This window comes from Genypterus blacodes, unplaced genomic scaffold (assembly GCF_046128005.1).
Source record: "Genypterus blacodes isolate CSIRO-AG114 ecotype Tasmania unplaced genomic scaffold, CSIRO-AGI_Gbla_v1 ptg000070l_1, whole genome shotgun sequence".
Lineage (NCBI taxonomy): Eukaryota > Metazoa > Chordata > Actinopteri > Ophidiiformes > Ophidiidae > Genypterus > Genypterus blacodes.
Window position 1 is genome coordinate 5,327,914 of NW_027466880.1, and position 27,886 is coordinate 5,355,799.

Below are 27,886 nucleotides of genomic sequence, written 5' to 3' on the forward strand. Positions count from 1 at the left end.
GCGGATGAGCGCTAACTCAATGTATAAGGCCTTTTAATCTAAAATAAATATAATAGCAGGATAGATATCTCCAAATTTTCACAAGTTATTAAATCAAAGTTACAGGATTGTCTCTACTGACAAGCACACATGAGGAGGGAACCAAATGTCGTGGCCTGTCTCTGTGTGGAAGAATTGCTGTCACTGCAGGATGCTGGACCACGAACACATTTTTGTGGGTGGACACAAATGAAGGGTTTGGAACCCATCCCTAATACCAGAAGCATGCAGCCACATAATCACAGGTTCTGTATGTTGGCTGCGTGATTTGTACTGTGAAAAATCTTTAGCTTGGTACAGCATTTTATGGAGCTGGTGAGTATGAGATGACTGCAGAAACATTTGAAATGGCTGCAGGAGCTTATTCCTAGCTCACCTATACAGAGCCTGTACTGAAACCTAGAACCTCTCAGTGACTCTTTTCATTGAAGTAGTCAATATAGCCTTTCCAGGCCTTTACAGGCCAAACTCCTGAGATTGGATTCAGTTGGAAGCATTGTTGCTTACTTGTACGGCTATACCTATAATTTAACCTGGTTGTTATGAAGAAGTAATTTAGTAGTAGTAGAAATGTCATCACAGACTAGTCCTCTTTCCATTGGCTAAAACAGTGTTTTTCAACCGGTGTGCCGTGAGAAATTATCCAACTTCACTTAATTAGTCCGCGAGCCGATCCAGTTTTGTTCAATCGGCTTAAGAGCTAACCAAACTCATACATGCCTCCTTACAGACAGGATCTTCCTTGTTGTTGACTCAACTTGTACCCCCACCAAAACCATGAGGGTGTTCCTCCTGCTTTGCCTGCTGTTGATAGGCAATGCAACACCTTACCAGCAAGTTAACATCATGGATGCCCTTAAAAAGTATGACATTATGATGGCTGAGTCAAGTGATGACAGCGATGAAGACAATGAAGATGATGAAAAGGATTATGATGACGATGATGATAAAGATGAGAACTGTCCAGTTGGTTGCCATTGCTCACCCAGGGTAATGCAGTGCTCTGACCAAGGTCAGTGTACAAATAATGTAAAATATGACCAGGGCTACATTCATCAAGCTTGATTACAACATCTTATCAAATAATGTCGGCAGATTATGAGCTGATCATTCATCAACATATACATATTCTACCCAAGTATTATTCTTAAATGTTTTTTGATGCAAGTAACCATTTCCCAAAAAAAAGAAAAATAACTTTCTGAGACAATATCAGCTGAAAAGTTTACCCACTGAGTGATAAGGTTTCATTGTGTGAGAGTTTCAATAAGAAAAACCTGAGCATGATTTTCAAGGCTTGTGGTCTAGGACCGGTATATAATTTCATGTCTTTTTGTGAACAGGTTTGATCTCTGTTCCTGAAAAAATTCCAGAAGAAACCCAGATGCTTGAGCTCCAAAACAATGACATCACAGAGATCAAGGAGGATGACCTCAAAGGCCTCAATAGGCTTTATGTAAGAGAAACCTTCACAGCTAATTTATCTAATGAGCACCACTGCATGAAATGGAGGAAAACAACCATGTCTGAGGGTAAGCAACAATAACATTAAAACAGGCAAATACAGTAAATTGCATCCTTTAATCTGAAGAACTGTAAAATCTGAATCTTGTTTAAAGATTGATTAATGACATAAGAGCAATACTCCATTATTACTAAGGTGCTGCACTGAAGTTTTGAATTCATTTCTCATTGCTGTTTGACCACAGTTGGAGAGGAAACTTCAACGGATTTTCGCTTTTTTTTTTTATTTTAATTTTTAATTCAAGGGAGAAGCAGGTGTAAACGTAGCACTGCTAAGAGAGGAGGAGAGAGAGAGACAAAGGGAAGTAGATCCAGATCAGCTACGTACATAGGTCCTGATGGTAGTTGCTTTATTAGAGAGACCTGAAAAAAGACCATAACAATGGTCTGACCTACTAGTACTAATGGTGTGAACAAAGTTGTTCTTGTTTTGGACACGAGTCCTCTTAGTCTTGCTATGTTTTTAAGATGATAGTAGGCTGATTTTGTAACTGCTTTTATGTACCTGTTGAAATTTCGATCTGAATCCATAATAACATCAAAATTTCTGGCACAGGCCCTGGTCCTCATTAACAACAAGATCTCCAAGATTCACCCTAAGGCATTTCAAAGAAACACGGACCACCTCAGGCTGCTATATCTGTCCTATAACCTGCTGTTGGAGATCCCTGCAAACTTGCCTCGCAACCTGTTAGAGCTCAGACTACACGAAAACAGGATCAGCCGCATTCAGACTAACGCATTTAATGGCCTTAGGAACCTCCATGTGCTAGGTAAGTATCGTTTAAGCTTTCAGAAAAGCCATTGTTCCCGCAAAACAGTGTCCAATGACGCTTTGCAATTAAACGTTGTGGCTGTTAATTTTGATACCTGAGGCAAGAAGCAATCAAAAATGTGATGCAGTGGTGTTTGCTTGGAATGATACAGAGTGATATTTTTGGTGGAGTCTGATGATTTGTTTGCTATAGACTAATAAAACCACCAACAAAATGGGGCCAAAGTGTGCAACATGGCCCAGAGAATAACCCAGCAAATTTGATATTGATCTGAATCCAGGAGTGCATACAGGAATTTGTCAAATGTGGGGGAGATTTTGTCAATATAAAGGTTCTATGTTCTATTGTTTTTTAGTGATTTTGTTCAGATTTTGACACTTGCACTACATGTAGACTTTCCCTGACCATGCCCTAGTATTTCCTAGTATAGGCCCCTCTATGCATTGAAAATTAGCTCAGGCTATAAATGCTGTGGTGTGTGGCATTAGTTTATGTTACATACCTGTCCCTATTCAAATAAACGAATGAAATTCCTCATTTGCATGTTCAGGGAAGTTATTAACAAAATAGATTGTCACAAAAAAGACCTGGGTCAGTCTAATGGTACATTTCATCATTGCGATCACTTAATCTGATATCTAAGCCCTCTCAGTTGGGTTATTGGTTTATTTAAATGGAAATATTTAATCTTCTCTCATAACCATTCATGTATCACTGATGTATGTTCAATGTAACACTTCCTCAAGGATCAACAACTAAATCTCATAGTAGGCTATTAATCTAATTTAGGATACATATTAACTGCAGCTTTTTAACAAAATGTTTTGTGTTTTGCTTGCAGAGTTGGGTGCCAACCCCCTGGCCAACAGTGGGATTGAACTGGGAGCTTTTAATGGAGCGTTGACCCTGTATGTTGGCATGGCAGAGGCCAAACTAACAGCTGTACCAAAAGGTTGATATATGATAAAATTGTCATTTCTATGATATAAGAACCCATGACTGAAAACTGGTTGACAATTACATGCCCAACAGTAAGTTGAATGTGCTCTATTATTCATGTTTGGTCTGTTCTGTGTCTTTCAGATCTTCCATCCTCCATCACAGAGCTAAATCTGGACTACAACAAGATCTCCAAGGTGGAAACTGAAGACCTCATTAGATATAAAACCCTGCAGAGGTGAAAACCAGATATTTTACATTAATTATTCTGTCATTTCTCAGATTTCAAGACTACTTTCACTAATACATGTAAATGTTAGATATAATGTTATATCTACATAGGTTTACAAAGACCCATTTTTACCGACTATGACTCCTGTGTTGAAATAGCACATTGTGTCAGCTAATCCTAAATTACCATGTTAAAGGGCTTATTCATCATTACATCCCTTGACATCAACGGCTCAGCAGTCATTAACATCACTGTGAAGAAGGTCCGACAGAGAATGTACATCCTGCGATAACGGAAGAAATTGAACCTGCCGCAGACTGTGTAATTCTACCAAGAATGCCAAGAATAGAATCCATCCTTAACTCTAGGTCGATTCAACTCTAACTCTGTAATTATTTCTGAAAAGAAGACAGATGTTCTGGGGTTTTATTCACAAACACTGAGAAAAATGCTGTTGTGTTTTTGCAGGCTCAGACTAGGTTTTAACCAGATCAAGTTTGTGGAAAATGGCAGCTTTGTCAGCATCCCTAATATCCGTGAGATCCACTTGGAAAACAACCGTCTGAAAAAGGTCCCACCCGGCCTCAGCTCCCTGAGAAACCTTCGGGTAAGAGAAGTATAGAAACAATCAATATTTGATCAGTAGGTTAAAAATAGTTTAAAAACCTACCTATATCAGATTCCAGACACAAAGCTGTGTTATCTCTGGAAAACATATGGCACTGGGTATGGCACTGGGATACATTGCTAGTTGCTCCAAACAAGGTGCCCATTTTACACACTGAATTACATTTTGATCTCTATATCGACATGCATTATCTGGATATTAAGTCATTTCAAGATTCACATTTGAAAGTGTTCTCACTACATCGATGATCTGCATGAATTGTCAGAGGATCTCTAGTGAGTAGGTGGGTCATTAGGCCTGAGATATCACTGTTTGTCGTCAAATTGTCGTTGTCAGGGCTCTTAAGATGATACAAGAACAGTATTGTTCTCGTCATTGTTTTGACTTCTCAGACTGTGTAAATCATTAGGAAAGATTTGCTTGATCTTTTCAGCTAAGAGAGGTGAATATGGGTCAGATAAGCTGGCAAGATGCTGTCCGTACCTTAATAATAATAATGACCTCATGAGTGATCCTAAACCTGTAAACCAGCTGTATCCATTCGTACCAAACTTCAAACCACCACCATACACGCATGCGCACACGCACACACACTTGTGTCTAAATAATGCAGAAATATCACTGAGGAAAATAACAATCCTGTCTTCCTCTTCAGGGAATCTACCTCCATGGAAACAAAATCAGCAAAGTGGGAGTGAATGACTTCTGTCCCACACAGCTTAATGTTAAGAAGGACCTGTACACGGGCATCAGCCTGTTTGCTAACCCTGTGAAATACTTGGACATCCAACCAGCGACATTCCGCTGTGTGACTACAAGGAGAGGGGTCCAGCTGGGAAACTTCAGGAAGAGGAAGTAGGACGTAGGTAGTGGGGGTTTAAGACAGCTCTGACAAGAAAAGCTGCCACAGCAAGTACTAAAACATTCCCCAAACCGCATTCCTGATTTTGGTGCTTAGGAACATATTATGCAATGTTTCACAAGTTCAAGTTAGAAGCCAGTGTTTCCAGCAGGGTAGGACACAATCTCTTTTTATAATTGGATGACTGGTTTTGGTTCATGACCATATCTTGTACTTTTTACACACATTTACTCTTTATATTAACAGTCAGGTTTTGGGATGGACAGTGACAGTGATTAAGATTGTGACATTGTCGTAAACAAATCAAAAACGGCTCAAAGTAATGACTTTGTGTTAATGAACAACTTAATATTAGTGCATGAGTGTCTACTGAAATAATCAGATAACCCTGAATCAAAGATCTACACAAATCCTGTGGTGCTATATTTATTATGTCTTCAATAAAAGCAGACCACTCCCTCACCATGTTTATGAATATGTCAAACCTCTTGTCTGAGAGAGAAAGAAACAGGGAGCAAGAGAGAGAGACAGAGAAACAGATACCAAGACTGAGACAGAGAACAAGACAGAAACAGACAGCAAGAGAGACAGACTGAATGACTGTAAGGGAGAGCAGGAGCCAGAGAGAGAAAGAGAAAGAGAGAGGGTGAGAGAGGATCAACCTGAAAGCCCAACTTTAGCTTATTCTGGCTGAAAACCTGTGCAATGCACTCCAACTACAGCATTGAAGGCTGTTGGGCTGTGCTGATTTAAAACCCTACTCCTCTTTCTTATTGTTTTGTTTCACATCTATATGACAAACTTATCCTCCAAAAACAAATATTATGGACAAAAGTCTGGGTCCTTGACACCAGGGATGAGGCTCATCAGAAGCTAAGCTACTCCTCCATCAGCCAGTAGATGTCACTGCACACTAAATTGTTATTCAATTCCCAGGGTGCCAGAAGAGGTCTGGGGACTGAAATTTAACCATACATGACCTCTGTCACCCTGAGTTAACAGGCTTAACATTCTACAGCATATAGAAGACAATATAACAACAATAATTATAAATTACCAAATTGGAAAAAGTTATTAATAACCAATTTATAACCAATACTTGTTCTTCTAAAGTAAGAAAAAATATACATCACATATATTCCAAGTTTTCCACTGTCTGCCTATCACTGACAAGTGTTTGTCCGTTTATCAGATTTGGATCAAGCTTAGGTTGGTTGGGGTCAAATAATGTATTTCACGATATACTTTTTTTCAAATTGGTTAAAGCTCAAAGTCATGCTAATGCATGGGGAATATACTGGAAAATACAGTATATACGTGAAGTTCAATATAGAATACATTTCCACTGCCCAATCTGGCACGATGTTTGGGAGTGAAAAGTATCCTCAATTCGTAGGCTTACCAGTTGGCTAATGTAGGATAACTGTAAACAAATCTATGTGAAAAGCTGTGCATTGACAGGCTGGTGTGCTTTAAATGCCCCCTTTTACTGCCAGAGAGGTTCCTGACCAATAACAGACAGCTCATTGTAGGCATCCACACACCACCAAATACCCCCAAGAGATCCAGCTCTACCTGTAACTGATCTCTTCATTTGACAGGAATTTTTCAAAAAGTAAGGGCACAGTTACACCAAGGATGTTCCTATGATGTTTTTTTAATTAGGAGTGGGTGTGTGGTAGGTGCAGTGGAGGAGTGGGCTGCTTCCCTCTCAGTTTTTCCAGGAAACATATGGAACAGATCTACTGGTTGGCCAGACCTCACTCTGCCACGTCTCACAGACACACAGACACACAGACCCACACACACACACACACACACACACACACACACACACACACACACATGGAAGGGTTTACCCCTCGCCATCCTTTCCCTCTCCTCAGTATTTTTTTATCCTCCATTTTACTTTTTCTCTTCTTCCATTTACCGAGCTCCTCCTTACATGCCTTTTCTTCTCATTTCTATCACGCTTCAAAATAGAATGGATTTCCAGGAAAAAAAAGTGAATTATTTTCACATATCAGGTTTGAGATCGTCAAAATTATGTTCATTTATGAAATTTTCCTAAATTTTTGGGGGATAATCCATCAATATGTTTTTCAGTCTTAAAGATTGTAAAATTAACAATATTTGGTCTCGTCTCGACCAAACAGTAAAACAAAGTGACAGTAAATGTACAGCACAAAGCTAATCCACTCACAGCACATCATCAAGTTTTGATACTTGCTGCAGAGACATGCGTAACGTGAAAACATTTGGTCTACATTTGTGAGCAAAATGGACTGAAAGAGAGGGAGAGAGAGAGCTGCAAACTAGCAGGACAATGTGTCCACGAGTGCCACCAGATGAGGGACACAAATACATCACACACATAAACATGTACAAACAGAGTTTAGTTATACACTATATACTACTCTGTCTCTGTATACTAGTATATTGAGAGAGACCAAGAAATAGAGGGAGAGAGAAACAGACAGAGGAAGTGCACGAGAGAAAACAACACCAAGAGAGAGAAACAATGTGAAAATGAAATGAGAGAGGTAAACAGAGAAAGAGAAACAGACACAGACACAGTGAGACCTCTGCTACTATGTGACATTTTTGCACGCATGCATGCAGAACCTTTTCATGACAGTTGTGATGTATAAAGGGGAAATTGTGGTATGCGTGCACACTGCTTTATGAATCTCATTTTTTCTTTTGTTACAACATTTTTCGCTTTCAGCATACACAATGTTTTAGTCGGGATTCTACGCTGATTAATAAGTGATGCCTCGGGTCTGGGCGGAGCAGTGTCTGTCTGTACCTGACTGACGCCTGCACATCACCAAAAGGGAAATTATCCAAAGACTGCACCTCCCAGAATGACTAAATCAATCATTTTAGGTCTCATCACCAATGAGTCAATTTACAGGGAAGAGGCTGATCACCTGGAGGTGTGATGTGGTGCAAAGAACGTGAAGCACCGGAAAGAAGCAGACAACCTGTCTAGCCGCATTGGGTATACAGGGTGCAAGAGTCAGCAGAGGTGAGTCTCAAATTCCTTGGCACAGACATAAAGTAGGTCGTGCAGGAACATCATAAAAACCATTAAGAAGGCCAAGCAGTGCTGATAATTTGTGTGACTACTCTAGAGGTTCAGGCTGTCATAAACACTGTTGGTTGAGTCATCATTTCATCCATCTCTATCAGGTTTGGCTCTGCACTATTGCACTCTAAACAAAAAGCAAACAGTTAAAGCAAGTGTTGCACAATGTGCAGAGTAGTTCACTGGCTGCAAAGTCAGTTCTATGACATTAACATCAGAGTGAGAAAGACAGCAGGAGAAGCAGACCTATCCCACCATGGCCACCCACTCTTCTAGGGGCTCCCCTTTCAGAAGAGAGTCAGACAGGAGTGCAAAAACAAGGACCACATGTTACCTCAGGAGATTTTCTTCCCCAGGCCCTAACCCTCGTCAATATAGACCCCTCTGATATACACATCTTTAGCAAACTCTTCTTGTACAGTTATCTAAAAAACAAATTCATACAGAATTTATATTTATAATCAGAAGCATACGACCATTTTCTTGTTAATTTCTACTTGTTAACTTTGACTTCTACTTTTTTACTAGTTTTTATCAAATGTTGGGAGAAGGCCCCATACTACCTAGCCTGATCTGGGAGCTTTTTCCTCGACACTACAGATGAAGACTAAGTATTTTTGGTAGCATGTGACATGCACAAACTTGTGTTAAGTAGGCAATTATGATCAAACCAAACAAGGTTAAAAGACTGGTTAGATACTACTCCACCTTAGCAATTCATAGCAGTGATTATTTTTACCCAGAAAACAAATTATGTGCCCTGTAATGTGTGAAAATGTGTGTAAGAAGCAGCATTTTCACAATTATGGAAAATAAACCAACACAACAGTGGCCTGTTGAGGAAACAAATGCACCCCTGACTATATGGTGCAGCCTGGAGTTTCAAAATAAGTTGGAGACTTTGCTAGACAAAAGCTAAAACGAGGTAACTGGAGCTTCTACTAGTTAACTAGCTAACAAAGCTAGCTAATATACATTAAGGATTCAAAATTGAGGATATCATACGAAAATTGTAATATTTTACTTTCAATTGATGATACAATATAGAAATGAAGATTGTGTCACCATTTAAGGAGCAAAGACAAACCAGTGACCACAAATGAGACAGAAAGGCAGGGAAACAGAGAAAATGATGAACAGTGTTATTTTAGGCATTAGCAATTTTCTAGCCAAGGTTTTTGCTTTGCAGTCCAATAAAGAAGAATTATTTATCCAGATGGAGACAACTGTGGGGGTCGCCGCCCAAAACACAGACTTAATTACAGTAACTTCCCTGAAGTCCTCTGCCTAGAAAAAACGTTACGAAAAAGACATTATGAGTGTGGTCCTAACGTGGACCGATTTTAACAATACCTTAAGAGACATGATGGTTTGGCTAGTGAAACATAGATTAATTGACTGAAAAAAGTAGAATGCGCCCATTTTATTAGACAGTATTTTTCTAGGTGTGGGAGAAAGATGTGACCTGAGAAACTCAAATCAAGTCAATGTGGTGACAGGAGTGAGTGATTGGACAGGCTTCACTCTATTCCAAACATCCAGCCTTCTTAAACTTTCTAATTCCAATTTATCAACAGATAAATCCAAGGGCCAGATTTCGAAGCATGATGCAAATTATCATTCAAGCTAAGAACATCTGTGTCCATCACAGGTTTTCAGGTGTGTGAGGTATTTATCAAGACTGATAATGGAAATGAGCACAGCTGCAGAGAGTTCATTTGAATGCACTGCTATTTAAGACACCTATTGCTTCCATTATCCTGTTGTCTCTTCTCTTCATGAACGTGTTCGGGTCACACAAAATTTAAATGTGAATCCAATTTCATGAGAATATCGCTCACTCAATCGATATTCTATTCAGAAATACTCCTTTCACAAACATACTCTACTAAGCTACTGATGTCTCCTAAGAATTTCAACAGCTGCAATGCACACAATCAAGGGCTGCACAGAAGAACACCTGTTTTTCAAAGATAAACGTAATAACCATTGTTCCAACAGTGACCAGCCATGACTAATCAAAAATTTCCATTTTCTCTACCTTTTTTAATGGGTTAACCTCAGAAGGCCCTAAACAGAATTAGCAAAATGGATTAGACTAGAGTGCAGACTGTGTGAGTGAAAACAAAATAAATCCAAAGAGTCTAACCTAGGCCTTCTGACATTCAGTACATAAACTGACTCATAATTCTATTTCCAGTACTAAACTGTACCCCAATGTCTTTTAGGGAGAAATAAATACCAGGAATGCCTGAATAATAAATCTAGTCATCAGAGGAAAAAGAGAGAAGAAAAACTTTCCAATGCCACACAGGATTGGAACTGAGTCAGCCAGTAATGTTCACCATATGTGTGCTACTCCCCCTTTAGTTCAAACTGTCATACCTACACTGTATCTACATTGGAATGAATCAGAGCACATATCTTAGCAAACATTAGTAGACAAACCTTTAGCAAGAAAAAAATGCACAAAACTTATACCGCATAGAACTCCATGTCAAGACAATACAAATGAGTAACTATTTACTTTTTTTTTTACAATTTAACTAGCTAGTCTTAAGGAGAAATGCCATGCAATACTTTAAAAAAATGTTACAATTTTACATGTTTGATTTTGAACAACTGTAAATTAGATATTAAAATACATTAATTAGCAATTGGTAGCGGTGAATATAGGGACAAGTTATCTACTTTCCCAGAATCACAGAATCCTACAGGAGTATGATCTGACACAATACCATCCAGACGGCGCTCATCTTAGAGGCATAAAAAGCTCACACAGTCCAAACACATACAGGACAGGTGAACTGGAGAGTCAAACACAAATCAGAGACAGAAAGTCATTACACAAATGTGTGTGGGTGGCACACACAAAATAAACATCATAAGCGTGACTTACGGGGAAAGCAATCAGGTAAACTTGTGTTCTCTACTGTCCGAGGTTGATGTGTTGATTGTTAAGTTGATGTATTAGGTTGCAGTGCTTCTATGTCTAGTCTGTCTTGCTAACCTAGTTAGGCAGTGGATATCTTATCTTATCCTGGTCTGTATGTGTCTTTCTTGCTTGCTTGCCACATCACAAATCATTTTAATACAAGGCAATGATTATCTAGTCTCTCAGTCAAGGTTAATTTACTTCTCACTCACTAATGCAAGATGGAAAGCAATGGATTGACATTGACTGCACATCTCTCAGTGTTAGTGTTATACTGAATATGAAACTACAAACATATGGAAGATTCTCTAAAAGGCAATTTGGCATGTTCTTTCCTTATAAACAACATAGATGATTCTGACTTACTTACTGAATTCTCAAATCATGTTATATGACAAAAATATGAAATGGGGCACTTTCTAGAGTAGATCGTAGTATGATACCGAAGTGATATAAGACATACAACAGATAAAGATTTATTATGCGAGGCAATGGGAAAATTATCATGTATTTTACTTTTCCATTTGGGCATGTAGGGGGAAGTTATTCACAGAGCTATCAGTTTTTATTTTACTATTTTAAGACACACAGTAGCTGTAGCCATAGCCCATAAGCATATGTTTACATTATATAGCCAAAGCTAATTGTGTAATATTGTGAGGACTAATTATCAGGTAGCAAAGCCAAAGCTCAGTGTAATAGTTTATTAATTTCTAAATTGTATCTGATCTACTAATGTCTTATTATGTTAATATTCACTGATCTTAAGATTATACAGAAAATATTATTTTTAATAAATACTGTTTGTGAATACCTCATTCTGTTCTGTATAGGTGTACTTATTCTTGGACTGAGAGATGGAACAAACCTTTGAAAAAGGGTAGATTGTGGGTGAACGAAATGGAGGACCAGTTGACAGAGCTGGAGATCTGCTCTACCCTAGACAAGACTTCTATAAAGGACTATAATTTTCCCAATAAAGGTTGGATTTGCAAAATAAATTGACATGAAAGCCCAAAATATCACATGACAAATCTGCTATCATACATATAAATATATTTTTTTTAGTTTTAGTTCCATTTTAAGGCGTAGCGGTCAGTTTTTTACTGCTATACTAAGACACACTCAACCGTTTTTTTACTATTAAAATTTCAGTTTTATTGCTGCAAGTCTCCTGACTGCTAAAATCAGTGTGCTGACTTTAGCAAGACTTTGAACAAGGAATGTGCAGACAGTGTAAAAGTAGTATTTTTCTTTCGGGGTCTCAGTGGTTAGAAGAATGTTGTTCCATCCACTAGTGGAGTTACAAAGAATTGTAAAATCTGACTGCTGAGGTTGTTTTTGCTGGTTTGCGAAACATTACTGGGATATTATTCGTCACCATTTTAATTCCAACGAACATTTTAGTTTATTGATCTTGTTAAGATACAAAAATAATATGTTTTAATTCAAAAAGTAGGATTTTATCTGAAGGGGTCTTATGTATATCCTATTGAATCTTTCTCTCCCAGTCTCTCTCTTTGGGCAGTTCCATATCTACAGAATGAACATTTGCAGACACAAAGTCCTTATGTAAAAATATAGGTTCATCTTATTTTTCTACCTTAATTTAGTGATTTATTTTTTTACTACTTTTATTGTGGCGAAATTTCATATACAGTAGAGTTTGGAAGTACCCTTTTGAGAAGGATTCTCAGGTTCACCAACAGAATGAACTGTTCAACATAACAGAAATACTGTATTTGTTTTATGGGTGGCTCTCCCCATGAACTTGCTTTATCATGCAGTGGAATACTGCCGAATACCTCCCTAATGATCTCTCAGTGAAAGTAAAAACATTCTCCAGTTGCTGGCCTTCTTCCCAGACCTATAAAAGTTTAAAGTGTCAGTAATTGCTAACACACCTGTAACAATCCAACTTCAGTCAGCCTGAATGTTTATATCTGGGCCCCTTCTTTTCCTCTGCTCTTTAAGGCTGTGAAAAAGTTGAAATAGTCATATGTTTTCAATTTAACTTGTAGTAGTAGTTTCAAAATTCTGCTGGCTTTAGAAGGACATAGTAACTCTTGGTTGTTTTTCTTTCCTTTTAGTTGATTATATCTAAAGACAAAGAAAATTCCAGTTCTTGAAAAAACCAATATTACTGATTGGAAAGGACTGTTAGAAATCTGACCATAAAGAAGACCTAAAACAGCTGTTGCGTTGATTAATCACAAAATATACACGTGAAGACACACAGGAAAATATCCAAGATCAAAAATGTTTGTATGCAAGGGCATTCCAATTGATTTGAAATGAAAAAAGCAAAGAGGAAAAAAATGGAATTCCATATTAAATCAAATTCGGTATTAGATTATTTTAGAATTGACAGAAATGTCATATGAACAAATCTCTGAAGAGAACTAAACCCTTTCAGCGAAAAACAAGTTCATTTTTGTTGGCTTACAATGTTGTCACAAGTTCATCGACCTTAAAGCTGAGATGAGTTCTTAGCTTCCTGCCAAAAACAAAAACACAAAAGGTTCATTTGAGGTATACGGCTGCTAGTATTCTCAGTCTGTGCTCTTTATTACTAGCCAATGATCTTACTTTATTGCACGGTTTGTATTTGAGCTTTTTGTCTTAGAGTAAAAAATATGACACTTGTGCCTTTGAGCAACATTCAGACCATTGATCTTTTATTTCTGATGTTAGTGTGGACTGAAGGTGCATCTGCCTGAGGTTGGAAGGTTGTGAAAATAGCTCTCACTAGCTTGTTGGATGTGATAGGGCTCACTTTCAAACGAGGTTGGGTTGTGACTCAATGGATGGTGTTAACTAGCCTTTTAGGAGCCAAGCTAAGATGGCAGTGGGGTCATGACTGTTACGGTCGTGGCCAAATTTCCTGCTGTGACTGAATTTTCCCCCTACTTCCCATATTGCTCTCTCTGTGTTTGGTTGTCTGTGTGCTGGCGTGGCGACTCCTTTTAGGGCACACCTGTCCTCACTCATCATCTCTCCCAGCCTGCCCACCTGCCTTCCATCTGTCATCTACTAACAGTTTATCTACTCCAGCTTTCTAACAACTCATCACATTGTTGACTACAGGCCAGCTAACTCCAGATGTGAGTTGTGTAGTGTAATTGATGAATTTGTATAAACCCTTCCCTGTGTCCCAGGATCATTGCCAGCTGCCAACCTGTTGTCCTCGAATGGTCTGCTGTTACGCCACTATTCCATCTCTGCCTCAGCCACACTCCCATTCCCGTCCTCAGCCACACAACCAGCACAACAAACTTTCAACTCAATTTCCTGCTTTATGAAATTTTTTTACTGCACATATTTTCCTTGACAAATTACCATCACATTGTCAAATGTGACATCTAATAAAAACATTTGTTTGTTCTTGCCCTTTTCTGCTGTGTCTGTATGTACTATCATGTCTTCATACATTACTCCCCCTTGCTCCTACCCCTTTCACTTCTGTCTGATTTTATCTCTCTCCATTCTGTGTGTGTCTTTCTCACTGCATGTGCATTGTGGGTGGTCAGTGAAGGGTTAAGTACTTGCCTCCATAAAAAAAGCTGGAAGCTTCTCGGTCAGCCTTTAAATACAGTCATTTGACACATCCCAACAGAAACTCCTTGCAGAGAGCAGCTGCTGACCTGCACTGAGCAGTTATCAGCATCACGCTACAATGAACGACATGAAGTCTCTCTTTTTCAGCTATATTGTGGTGCCATGGCTGGTGTCAGCCTCAGCAAGTTTTAACCAGGACTCACAGCTGATTCTTGGACCTGTAACTGGCCAGGAGCTGAATGGATACTTCACTGACCAAGTTTATCTGAAATCAAGGAGAGCTATGGTAAGATTTTTATTCCATTTTGACACCATGTCTTTTGCTGTGCCTAATAAGCTCATACATTCACCAAAATTAATTTTTAACGACTAAAAAAAGTATTTAGTGGAGCCGAACCCAGATTCTGAGCTATTGTGTTCATTATGAAACTGCAAAAGTCACCATAAATACTAAGAAGGACAGAGTCAAAGAGAGAACGAAGAGTGAAAGCTTTATTTGGGAACACTGAACACAGCTGTGACTCTTTTCAAACTTTGATCAATGCCATAGCTTCTACTAAAATCGATCAACCTACTGATTATTTATCCAGTACTAAATATTTGTATACATATATATATTCTGAGTATGTGTCCATCAGTCTGGTTTTAACTGTAAGGAGAGAAGGAGAAATACATTTTCATAATTTGGCCAATTTGATATGGTATGGTATGATGTGCTATTTAAGACATAGACCGTAGAAAAATGTACATTATTGCCGCAAGATGCAATGGTAACATTTCCATTGGTTGTTATCTAGAAGTGCAGAAAGATACAGTAAATGTGGCTTGTTGGTTGTTCACAAAACACATAAAGACCAAAAATCAGCAGACAGTAAATAGTTGCAAAGAATTCGGGCCACTATTTTTTTATTGAAATGTGCAACACAACTCCGGTGTTTCTGCCCACATGCGTTCATTTGCCATGGGTATAAAAAAGCAGAATGAAACATTATTTCGAAAAATTCCTAAGCTGAAAGAAACCGAATAATTAATATGTTTGTGAATCATTAATTGACATGTTCCTCAACATTGCCAGAGTGACAGCTGATTCAACTGATTTGGTTTCAAAGAAAGTCTTTTATGAAGTGTCTTTTAGAGTCTTGCATTTGCCATAAGTATAACAACAGTATCATACTTTTTCTGGTAGTACTCCAACTGTGCTTCGTACACTACTAAAGTGTCAGGAGCATGCTGTATGACTTTTTAAAATCTCATGTACAACATGATATTAACAGAAGATGCAGTCTGAAACAAACTTTTAAGGCCAACGTCATGAGGTTAACTATTTCTTGTTTCTACATAAGGCAGAAGAAAAAGGGCCTGTGGGTGTTAAGTACAGGGAGAGAGACGGAGCACTGTGCAACTTGTAGTAGCTATGTAATGTCATGTGTGGGTGTTGAAGAGTCATATGGCTTGAAGATAAAAACTCCCCAGAGTCTCAGTCCATGTCTTGTGGCTGCAGAGGTGGTTCCTTCCTCAGCAGCCTGAACAGTTTGTGTTCTGGGTGGGTGGGGTCTTTCCTGATGTTGAGGGCCCTGGTTGTGCACTTTCTATCCTGCATGGATAGAAGTGGGGACCTGATGGTATACTCGACCAAGCGCACCACCTGCTGCAGACCTTTCTGGTCCTGAACCGTGCCGTGGTGCTTCCATTGGGATGCTCTCTGTGACAGCCTTAGAATGATTTCAGGATGGTTGGTGACATCCTGAAATTCTTGAGTTACCTGAGATGGTACAGGCACCTTCTGGCCTTTCCGACGATGGAGTTTATGTCTGGTCCAGGTGAGGTCCTATGTGATGGGGACGCAGAAGTACTTGATGCTCCTTACCCTCTCCACCGGGGTCCTGCTGATCTTAAGAGGGGTACAGGTTCCCCACTGCCTCTTGAAGTCCACCAGCATCTCCTTGGTCTTGTCGAAGTTCAGGGAGAGGTGGTTAGCATGACACTATAGCAAGAGATTGTTCACCTCGTCCAAGTAATCCTTCTCGTCATTGTTGGATATCAGATCCACCACCACTGTGTCGACAGCGAACTTCACAATAGAAATGGTGGGATGTGTTGCCAGACAGTCCATGGTGTAGAGCAAGGACAGCAGTGGACTCAGTACGCACCCCTAGGGGGGCCCTGTGCTGAGCGTGAGGGTGCTGGATAACTCCTGGCCCGCCCGCACCGCTTGTGGTCCTTCTGTGAAAAAGTCATAACTAGTCATATTTGCATAGGATAGAGTTGAGCCCCAGATCCTGGAGTTTGGAGGACAGGGTGTGGGGGATTGTGGTGTTGAAAGCTATCAATAAACACTCAATAAACAGAAGTCTCACAGTTTCCGCAGCCCTTATCAAAGTGGCTCAGTGTGTTGTGCAGGACGTGAACGATGGCATCTGTTGGGTTGGTAGACAAACTGGAGTGGGTTGAGGGAGGAAGTGAGGGTGGAGCATATATAATGATGAGCCTTTCGACGCACTTCATCACTACAGAAGTCAGGGCTACTGGGCGATAGTTCTTCAGGCTAGTCGGGCTGTTGTTCTTGGTTACAAGGATGATGGTCGATCTTTTGAAGCATGAAGAGACCAGGAATTGGGCCAGGGAAGTGTTGAAGATGGGGGACAATAATGGGGCAAGCTGATCAGCGCAGGCTTTTAGAACAAGTCCGATGCCATCTGGTCCAGCTGCATTCCTACATTTCACGCTTTCAACGCTCTCCTCACATCCTGCTCTTAGAGGGAGGGGAGGGCTGATGCGGCACTATCCAGAGGGCACTGTTAGCCTTAGCACCAAGGTATTTAGCTAATCCTAGGACCACCTTAAGTCTGTGTCCTTCCCACATGCGTCGGGAGTCTCTCTGTTGAAAATGCGACTCCACTTTCTCATTATGCCACCCCTTTAAGAGGCCGACTTGTAGCCGCACGCTGCCCGATGTAAGCCCTTCATAGTAAGCGCCAGTCCGTGCTTTGAGGGTGGCGCAAACCTTTCCATCAACAGCTTTTGGTTCAGGAAAGTCCAGGCTGTTTGTTCTGATGGCCGCTCAGCACATTGTGGAGGTCCGGTAACGCCATTGCTGTGTCTGCCTGGAATGGAATGTAGACCACGGAGAAGATAACAAAGTTGAACTCCCGGGGGACATAGAAGGGACAATACATGATGGTGAGATGTTCCAGCTACCGAGATGCTCCTCGGATCACACAAGTTGTTGTCGGCGATGAGGCAGATCCCACCAAATTTTTCGAAATGGAAAAGTACAAAGAGTGTTATCTGCATAACTGCGGAAAGAGTACATTTAACAGCTGATGACTGTCCGAAGTTGAAGTAAAAAGTAGGTAGAAAATAGCACTGGGCCAAGAATAGAGCCCTGGGGGACATCCCAAGGTACAGTATAACATCTATTTAGCCCATCAAAGGCAGAAGCACCAAGAGAAAATAGTGTACTGAATAGTGTACTGACAAAAATCTGCATGCATCAGGATTAGTGGCTCTTAGGAGTGCAGATTCAGTGTTGTGCTTCTGACAAAAGCAACGCATGTTATGAAACATATCCTGACATACATATCCTAACAATTGTTTAGCCGCTACCTTTTCACTAACTTTGGAGATGAAAGTCAGGATAGGAATTAAGGCTAAAACACGATAAGTACATGTGGGTGTTTAAGTTGTTTTGAAAACTCGATAAGCAGAAAAAAGTAAAGTCAGAGAGACACTGTACATGTGAGGCACAATTTGAACCATCGTTTGTCAAATAATTCAGGTCAGGTTAACTTGATCAGCTGTTATTTGGTGGAAGGCAAATGTCCAAACTGTCTTTAAAATTAAGCAATCAAATGGCCTTTTTCATTTTAAATGAAAGTAGAAAAACTTCTTCTTCTTGATTTTTGTTTCCATTGGATTTTGTGTGTTCTACACAAACCTAATTAACGAAATCAGATGTGTTCATTAAATAAAGAGTTGGTGCCTCCCAGTTGACTGACTGAACATTCCTGATGAACCATAACATAACCAACTGTGTCTTTAGCCGGAATGGATAGAAAATATGCATATTATGCACATTCACATTGATGATTTGTTGTTGATTCAATAAAGACAACTTGTAATTTTCACCGTACACAGCGTTTTTCAGAAAAAGATATGATATCAATAGAGATATCAATGAGATCAATAAGAGCAGAACTTTGAATGGAAGCTAAGTATTCATGTCCATGGAGAGGGACTTACTCTGTGCAAGGACAGTAACTACCCCCCCTCCCATCCCCTACTTTGGTCCAGTGCCGCTCAGTGGACAATCTGGATTGTGGTCTTTATTTCAGGAAACTTGGACGTCCTCTTAATCATCCAAAGTTGCTTTTGTTTTGGTGTAAAAGGGAATGATACTATCCTGTGTGTGATGACTGAAATTGTGTGCAATGGCAGAAACTCCACTTAAGAATTCAGATAATGGCATTAATCTCAACTTGTTTACTTGTTACAACCACAGCCATAGATCACCTGCTTGAACGTCTCATTTTAGATAGGTAAACAATCAATATTGACCAAAGCATAAAGCATAAATAAATTGTGCACTTAAGTAAAATCCAATACGTGGATCTTAAACTGAGCTTCTAAGTCTGGTAGTGGCAAGTGTCTTCTTCTTGTGAATGAAACAATACTGGAAAGTGAACCCGCTGTATTTTATCTTGCAGAGGGAGGTGAGTCATGGGATGAACATCGTAGCAAATGAACCTGATGACAGTCTTAACCCTGAGGGAGGAAATGCCTCTGGTAAGGATAAACAAAAGCATTTTCTCTCTCTCTATCACGCATGCACCCACACGCACAGCTTAATTATTTGATCATTAATTTGCGTCCTAGATGTTACAGAAATTGCTTAAAAAACTCTGGAAATAGGACAAATGAATGCGTTTTCCTTCTTTTCTCTGCCATCACTACCATTATGAGCTGATATTTATGATTTCTGACATGGATAGGTTTATGTAAATCAAAAGCTTATGCTACTGCATATTTAGTGAAGGTACTTCCCACTTCTGTAGTGTCTCTGGTCATCTGAATTCAACACAAGCAGGCTTTCGTTCGATCGTGTATTCAAAGCAAAGAGCCAGTACACACAAAACTGTGTTACAACTGTTGAAAGGAAGTAAAAGGATTCGGTAAAAGGTGTCTTCATTTATTTAACAGCAGCTTTGGTCAGTTAACAGTAGGGGAGGTGGTATATAATAATCACCGAACTCCTTCATCACTGCAACTACATTGAATGGGACAGTTGAGGTTTTGGCCATTTGTCAAACAGTTAGAGGCATAAAACCATCATGGGTCATTTAATTACTTGCAGAGACTTCAGAGACTGGATAATAAAGACTGGATAGTAAACTTTTTATTCCTATCCTAACTTACTAACTCATTACACTATAACAAGTATAACTGATAATATAAAGACCCCTTAACTACCTGCATGAACTGCTGCCCCAGGAGAGAGAAGCTCACCAATAGGACTGCACTGTATTGTGCTCATATCATTTTCTCATCTCTCCCTGTCTTTCTCTCATTGTCTTCCTAGAGAGCTTTGGGCGAGAATTTTCCTAATGTGGTGGAGCTGTAAAGCCATTGCAGCTGAAATGTGCTATATAAATAAAATTGCCTTGCATTAAATTGTGTTTGATATCGGGCTATACAAACAAAGTCGACTTGACCCCAGAAGTGCCAGTTCTAGTCTCTGAGCCATAAAGTGAAGGTTAATTGTCCACTCGAAGTTTTGCAGTCCAAACAGCTTTTGTTTCTTGACATCTTATCCCAATATTGCCAATGAGAATGAATTCAGTTACGCTATCAATATGAGCATAAGTGACTCTGTGACAGGATGTGGTTCACTAGAAACACATTCATTCATTTTAACTGAAAGTTAATATTTGTGCCTCTTCTTCTCTGAATCTGAAACGGAGATTCTTTGACAATCTCACAGCATGCTGCACAAAATCTGTTTCATTAGCTAAACTCGCCTTTTTACTTCAGTACCTGCACATCACATCTTCATTCTCAATTGTACAAATGCCAATCAAAGTCCAAGTAGTCTGGAACTTACATTATTCGATCCTACAGGTGGGAACTCCTTTGCTTGGCTGGGGAGCACTTTCTGTTTTGTTATATGTACAGTGTTGGAATCCTTAGTTATCTATGCACACAAGACCTCAAATAAAATGTATCCAGCGACTTTCTCTTGTTTCCATGCATTTTTGTAAAAAGTATACACTGCATATGTGGTCCATGGAACATGCATTCCTGTGACGAACAGTTTCTGATGGGTTACATTGCAATTGTGAAAACAGATTTCAAAGGGATGGTGAGTAAATGGTGAATGTTTACTCACCAGTGGCTAAATACAGATGATTTTTAGTTGCCTAGTGCAAGATTTGATGACATATGTAAGTGTTTTACTGAAATTTTAGAGGGTTGTGCAGCACAGCACACAGTCACAGGTAATCTGGTATTCAAAACCAAAACCTGACCAGGGATCTGAGATAGAGATGGTGAAATAAAGTGCAGGAAGAAGAAAAAGTTATTTTATCAAATGTTGACATTAAAGCAGCAGAACAAATACAACTGTATTGTGCTTCTGTATTGCAGACCTGCCTACTTGCCTGCTGTGTGTTTGTCTGACTGGTTCAGTGTACTGTGAGGAGATCACTCCAGACATGACAACTGTTCCCGCCCTGCCAAAGGAGACTGCCTACCTGTATGCCCGATTCAACAAGATCAAAAAGATCAGCACCAAAGACTTTTCTGACTATGGTAAGGGGCTATGGGGCTTCCAGAATAGCACGTTGAGTAGAAGTGCAACCAGCTAGCTCCAACAAAACTGAAAACTAACTCAAATTATTTTTGCATCACATATTACACCCATAGCTTCAGAAAGTGTTCACAATGCCAAAAGTAAAGGCAAAAAGGCGTTCAGCATCACAATAGCAAATATCAGCCAACTCCTAAACAGGCAAAGATCTGCACTAGTGGCTGACTTTACAGTGCACTTTGAGAGAATGGCTGCAAAACTCCAGTGGCAGAGGTTTTCTGCTGTTGCCCTGTTTGTTACCTGCTGTCTTAATTAACCTGAACATTACTTTGGACTAGTTCTCTTCAGGGTTTCAGTTCTCATTTCTCTCCCCTCACTCATCTCCAACAGTTTGGACCAAATCACCAAAGGGACATCCAACACGTGTCCGTCCTCCCCAGCCTCATAAGGTTGTTTGTGTACGAAATGCAGCAATCTCAAATTGATATGTGCTGGTTCCAGGCTAATCGCACTCATGACTCTTTCCAGAACCAGCCGGGGCCCTGTGTGCTGATAGATTTCTCAATTACTGTCCTGATAGGTAACAGAAAAAGAATGGTGAATCTACCAAGAAGCAGAAAGCACTACGGTTGTGCAATTTTTTTGCTTTTAAACACACTAAAATTACCTTTATTTAATGTCAGGTCACATTTCTACTCAACGATTTTATTATCAAACACAATTTTGACTTTATATTTTTAACTGAAACTTGGATAGACACAAATAACAGTGCAGTTGTTCTTATCGAGTCAACCCTTACCAACTTCAATTGCATTAGTGAGGCTAGAGTTCATAAAAAAAGGAGGTGGAGTTTCCATTTTGTTTAATGACTCCCTCCAATGCAAGAAGATATCCTTTGGAAAATTAGCTTCTTTTGAATACGTGGCTCTAAATTAGAGCTATGTTCCTAAATATCTACAGGCCACCGAAATACTGTGCACCCTTTTTTGATAACTTCACTGAACTGCTGTCTATAATCTGTATTGACTTTGACTGTTAAGTTATTGTTGGTGATTTTAACATCCATGTTGACAACCCCCAGCACAGATGGACCAAAGAACTCTACTGTGTCCTTGATAACTATGGACAGATTCAGCATTTGACAGAGCCCACAAACAATAAGGAGCACACCCTGGACTTAATTATCTCCAAGGATCTGAACTTTCTAAGGTTGTGGTGACGGATGTTGCTCTTTCTGAACATTCCTGTCCATGTCCATTCCATTTCTTTGAGAGCACTCCATGCACAAACATATACAAACAGAGGTAATCACAAAACGGTACATCACTGAAAACACCAGTGAAATATTTATCCAGAATTTTTCTTCCCCACCCACCCTCTCTTGGATGTCATGAGGTTGTAGATGATTTCAATTACAAAATTACAAATGTAATCGAAGCCATTGCACCCTTCAAGGTGAAGATGACTATGTTTTGTGCAAATGTATTCTCACATCCGAAACATAACCTCTTATGTTTTATAAATGGTTTTTAAAGTACTATTTAAAATTATGTATTCAAAGAAAATGCTAAGAGAACTTTCTAAAATGCTCTCTTTTTTTGCGCATTTCTCAACAGTGACTCTAAAGAGAATTGACTTGACCGGGAACCTCATCTCTGAGATTGAGGATGGGGCATTCTCAAAGCTTATGGTACTAGAGGAACTGTCTTTGGCTGAGAACAGGCTGGTCAAACTACCAATGCTCCCCAACAAACTCACATCCTTCAATGCCAACTATAACCACCTCAAAACAAAGGGTGTCAAAGCTACAGCTTTCAAGGTATGCATCGCTACTACCCGAAACCTATTGATGTAGGGATGTCCATATCCTTGTTCACTTATATTTTCCTACTTAATATATCTTCATAGCTGCATACTTAGCCTAATGCAGAACAGAAACACTAACAACTGATTAAGCTTTTTGGCTTCCTTTGCTTGAATTTGTTTCCTCTACAGAAAATGGGTAAACTGGTGAACCTCTTCCTGGCAAATAACCAACTGGAAGCTGTTCCTCAGATCCCCGAAAGTGTGCGGATCTTACATCTACAGGTTTGGATCTAAATACTGTCACAACTAGTACACAAACCCTCAATATTCACCCTGTAGTTGCTACACAGTAGGACTGGGTATTGGCAAATACCTCACGACACAATTTTTATCACGTGTCACAATTCAATACATACATGATTCATGAGCTACTGAGCAGCAGTGGGCATGTTGGATGCATTAGCCGTCGCGATAGCGAATTCTTTGCGGTTATGCTCCACTCCTCGACTGCGCTCGTCAGCAGACCTGCGATTAGGCTTCCGCTATGACTTGTCATAGACAGCTTTCATCCGCAATACATGCCAAACCAATTTTCCTTCATCAGAGACATCAGGAGAGGTAAAGGTCATACATGATTCTGTAGTTCAAGGTGCCCAGGTGTCACAAGTTGGCCAACTCTTTAGGGCTTAGTTAGGGCTTTACTCAGGGATTCAAGGACTAACAAATTGGGGCTCCAGTGTATTTAGCATGTGCCGAACCATCATGTAGGGCTGCATTTCTTTTCAAATGAAACAAATGACCGCATCAGTGATTTTCTTTGAGCACTCTGATCCCCTGGTAGTTTTCTATGAATTGTGTTTATGTGAAGTTTTATTGGATCAACAGGTTTAGCACACAATTTTTACCTTAGGATGGTGCCTTGTCAAATGTGCCAGTTTATTGTGTCTTCAGAATATCTTATTCTGCTTTTGCATATTTTCAAATTTTTTTACTTTCTATTGGTCATGTCCAATTCCTGGAAGTCTAATTTCTTTTTAAAACCAAAAAGAGAAAACACAGTTGTGATGAAAAGTTTATATACTTGTTGAGAACATTTATGTAATGGCAGTCTTGAGTCTATAATAGTTTCTACAACTCTTATTTTTCCGTGATAGACCATACTTCTTTGTCACAAAAAACACTCATGAAGATTGGTTCTTAACGAATTTATTATGGGTCTACTGAAAATGTGACAAAATCTGCTGGGTCAAAAGTATACATACAGCAATGCTAATATTTGGTTTCATGTCCCATGGCCAGTTTCATCTCAATTAGGCGCTCTTGGTAGCCATCCACAAGCTTCTGGCAAGCTTCTGGTTGAACCTTTGACCAATCCTCTTGATAGAATTGGTGTAGTTTTGCTAAATCTGTTGGCTTTCTGACATGGACTTGTTTCCTCACACTGTCTACATGTTCTCAAGTCAGGACTTTGGGAAGGCCATTCTAAAATCTGATTTAGCCATTCTGGTTCCACTTTTGATGTGTGTTTGGGGTCATTGTCCTGTTGGTAAGGGTTAGGGTTAGACACCCAACTGCGTCCCCAAGACCCAACCTTCTGGCTGATGATTTTTGGTTCTCCTGAAGAATTTGGAGGTAATCCTCCTTCTTCATTACTCCATTTGCTTTCTGTGAAGCACCAGTTCCATTGGCAGCAAAACAGGCCCAGAGCATAATACTACCACCCCCATGCTTGATGGTAAGCATGGTGTTCTTGGGGTTAAAGGCATCACCTTTCACTCCTGGAAACAAATTTCTGGTCATTGTGGCCAAACAGCTACACGTTTGTTTCATCTGACCACAGAACTTTCCCCCATAAGGCCTTTCTTTGGCCATGTGACAGCAGCAAACTTCAGTCGAGCCTTAAGGTACCTCTTCTGGAGCAAGGGCTTCCTTCTTGGCTCTCAACCCATGCTGATGTAACCTGTACCTGTGTTTCAAAAGATTTTCATTCATTGCAGAATTGCTTTTTGGTGGTTCATGGTTGACTCTTGACCATCCTGACCAATATTCTCTCAGCAGTAGGTGATAGCTTGCGTTTTCTTCCTGATCATGGCAGGGACACAACTGTGCCATGCACTTTATACTTGCAAATAATTGTTTGCACAGTTGGTATTGGGACCTGTGGCTGCTTTGAAATGGCTCCAAGTGACTTTCCTGACTTCAAGTCAACGATCCGCTTTTTCAGATGCTGAATTCCTTTGACTTTCCAATTCCAAGTCCAAGTCCATGTCAGAAAGCCAACAGAGTTAGCTAAACTACACAGATTCTATCAAGAGGAGTGGTCAAAGATTCAACCAAAAGGTTGTCTAATTGAGGTGAAACTGGCCATGGACATGTAACCAAATATTAGCATCGCTGCATGTATACTTTTGACCCAGCAGATTCTGTCACATTTTCAGCAGATCCATAATAAAGACAGTAGATCCATAACAAATTCATAAAACAGCCAAACTTCATGAATGTTTTTTGGGCTCCATCACTCTTTAACAGAAAAGAAGAGTTGTAGAAATTATTGGAAACTCAAGACTGCAATGATATATTAACATTTACATTTACATGACATTGATACTAGGGGTCGGAAATGTTTTGAGATATATTGGTACACTGGCATGCCCCTTCTTCACAATTTATATTATGACATATGGCCCTTTGTTTTTGCCATTTCATATTGCCTTTAGAATTGTTATTTCAACGTGCTTATGTCAATGCTGAGTTGTAATTTAGTCACTTACATTGTCTTCCATTCTTCTAGAACAACAACATCACTGAGATCAGCACAGATACATTTTGTAAGGGTAATAACACCTACTACCTACGTCCAAACCTCAGTGAGATCCGTATGGACGGAAACCCAGTGGTGCTGTCCAAGAACCCTGACAGCTTCACCTGTCTGAAGTCACTGCCAACTGGAAAGTACCGTTGAGGAGGGGAAATTTACTCTGGTCCGTCAGCAATAAAGGGGCTGGATTTCCACAGCACAGTACTGAGGGGATACCAATACCATCACATTCTGGATTCATGAGCACCCCCCCCCACCTCCCACACACACACACATTATATACATCTCATTAATATCAATAACACCTAATTTAGGTAGTTGCTCACAAAATTCTGTGACCACGGTGACATGTTTTGTCATCAGCTAAGCCACTTCACATTTTTTATAGTATCACATAAGGTGTCAGTTGAAATTTTCCAGATTAAAATGGTAAGGTAAAGAATTAAGATGTCTCTGCCAGTTAAACAACTTGCTAAAAATGTCATGTTATCTAACAAACAACTTAACTGAATGGGAAAGGTTGATGAATAAAGTTTTTGGTAAACCAAACACCTTCTTACAGTGAACCTTTTACAAAGTGAAATCATGCTGGGCAAACGCTGCAGTAACTTTATGAAAAAACAGGATACATTACAAGGAGTTTCTTTGTCTTATTGGCCCCTTTTACTCATAGCCTGAACACAAGCTTGATCCCTACAGATATGACATTCATGTGACGATATCCTCCAACAAGTTGAAAATGCCAACCTACCTCGTAGTCATGTCATGTTAAAAAGTTATTTTGAATTTGCAGTGGACTTGGGACAAGGACACCCCTTGCAAAAAAATATGTTTTTGTTTAAAAATAGGAGAGGATTGTCCACCAAGCAAAGAGAGAGGATAGTAACAATCCATCTATGGAGGTAACACAATCACGTAAATATCCAGACAACATTTCCAGATACTGGGATGTCACGACTGTTCGCTTGCCAGCTAAATATACCTGTATTCCATCAGACTGCCTCCATGTTTATTCATGCAACACATCTGATCTTACATAATTCTGACTGGTGACCAACATACTTCTGACATGTCAAATTTGGGCTTCTATAAGTAATTTGTGATATCGCTTGCATTTTTTAATTTATAGATTTCCGTTGAGTTGGACCAGGGAAAAATGTATCTATGAACTATAATGTGAAAGTTACTCCTTGTTGTGCATTTAAACTTCTTACTTGTCTACCCATTCAATATTAATACATAAAAAATAGTACCTGTGTGAATAAAACAATGGTGTACAGGAAAATGTGTATGTTTTAAGATATTTTGATAACATTAAACTTTGTCAAACATCCATTGGGGTTTGTTTCTGTCAGTGATGTGCTAGACTTTAAGATGGTAGCATATTACAATGAAGGATAATAGCAAACTCAGTACACACAACTTCCGAAATCCCAAAATCTACAGCACCACTGAAATTACTCGACAATCTTGCCTGATATTTGTGACATACTGTATGTTGTTTTCATGACAACAGTGTTGTGTGTGCTCGCTACACAACTGAGCAGAGACAAGGTGCACAAATTACAAAATCTGAAAGGAGATGACTCACAGAGACATAACATGTTTACAAAAACATAAATCACTACATTTGCAAAGCTACACTTAAATCGTAAATGTTTTACAAGGATTATATGTGTCTTGAAATATTGGAATAGGTTTGTAAAATGTAAAACTATAAATGAAATAATATAATAAAAAATACATAATATAAAATAATAATATAAATATCGAATCATATAACATCCCATGCTACAAATTACATTTACCCTTATTACGATCAAATGAATCATGACAATTGTAAAATCTAGTGCATCCTGTATGTAAGAAGTAC

At 39.4% G+C, this 27,886-nt stretch overlaps 3 protein-coding genes across 3 annotated transcripts in view; 2 read left to right on the top strand and 1 right to left on the bottom strand.

Moving 5' to 3' along the window:
- Window positions 1-27,886, bottom strand: part of cenpp (centromere protein P) — a 62,695-nt gene that overhangs the window by 27,334 nt on the left and 7,475 nt on the right. The window lies entirely within an intron of this gene.
- On the top strand, window positions 817-4,997 carry aspn (asporin (LRR class 1)). Its single transcript, XM_076156835.1, has 7 exons — window positions 817-1,051; window positions 1,383-1,495; window positions 2,120-2,336; window positions 3,181-3,291; window positions 3,423-3,516; window positions 3,979-4,117; window positions 4,794-4,997. The coding sequence occupies exons 1-7, from the start codon at window positions 817-819 to the stop codon at window positions 4,995-4,997; spliced, it is 1,113 nt and encodes a 370-aa protein (XP_076012950.1).
- Window positions 14,621-27,346, top strand: ogna (osteoglycin, paralog a). Its single transcript, XM_076156873.1, has 6 exons — window positions 14,621-14,870; window positions 19,291-19,369; window positions 21,227-21,391; window positions 23,006-23,208; window positions 23,385-23,477; window positions 25,987-27,346. Exons 1-6 carry the CDS (start codon window positions 14,703-14,705, stop codon window positions 26,155-26,157), a joined length of 879 nt encoding a protein of 292 aa, XP_076012988.1. The 5' UTR covers window positions 14,621-14,702; the 3' UTR covers window positions 26,158-27,346.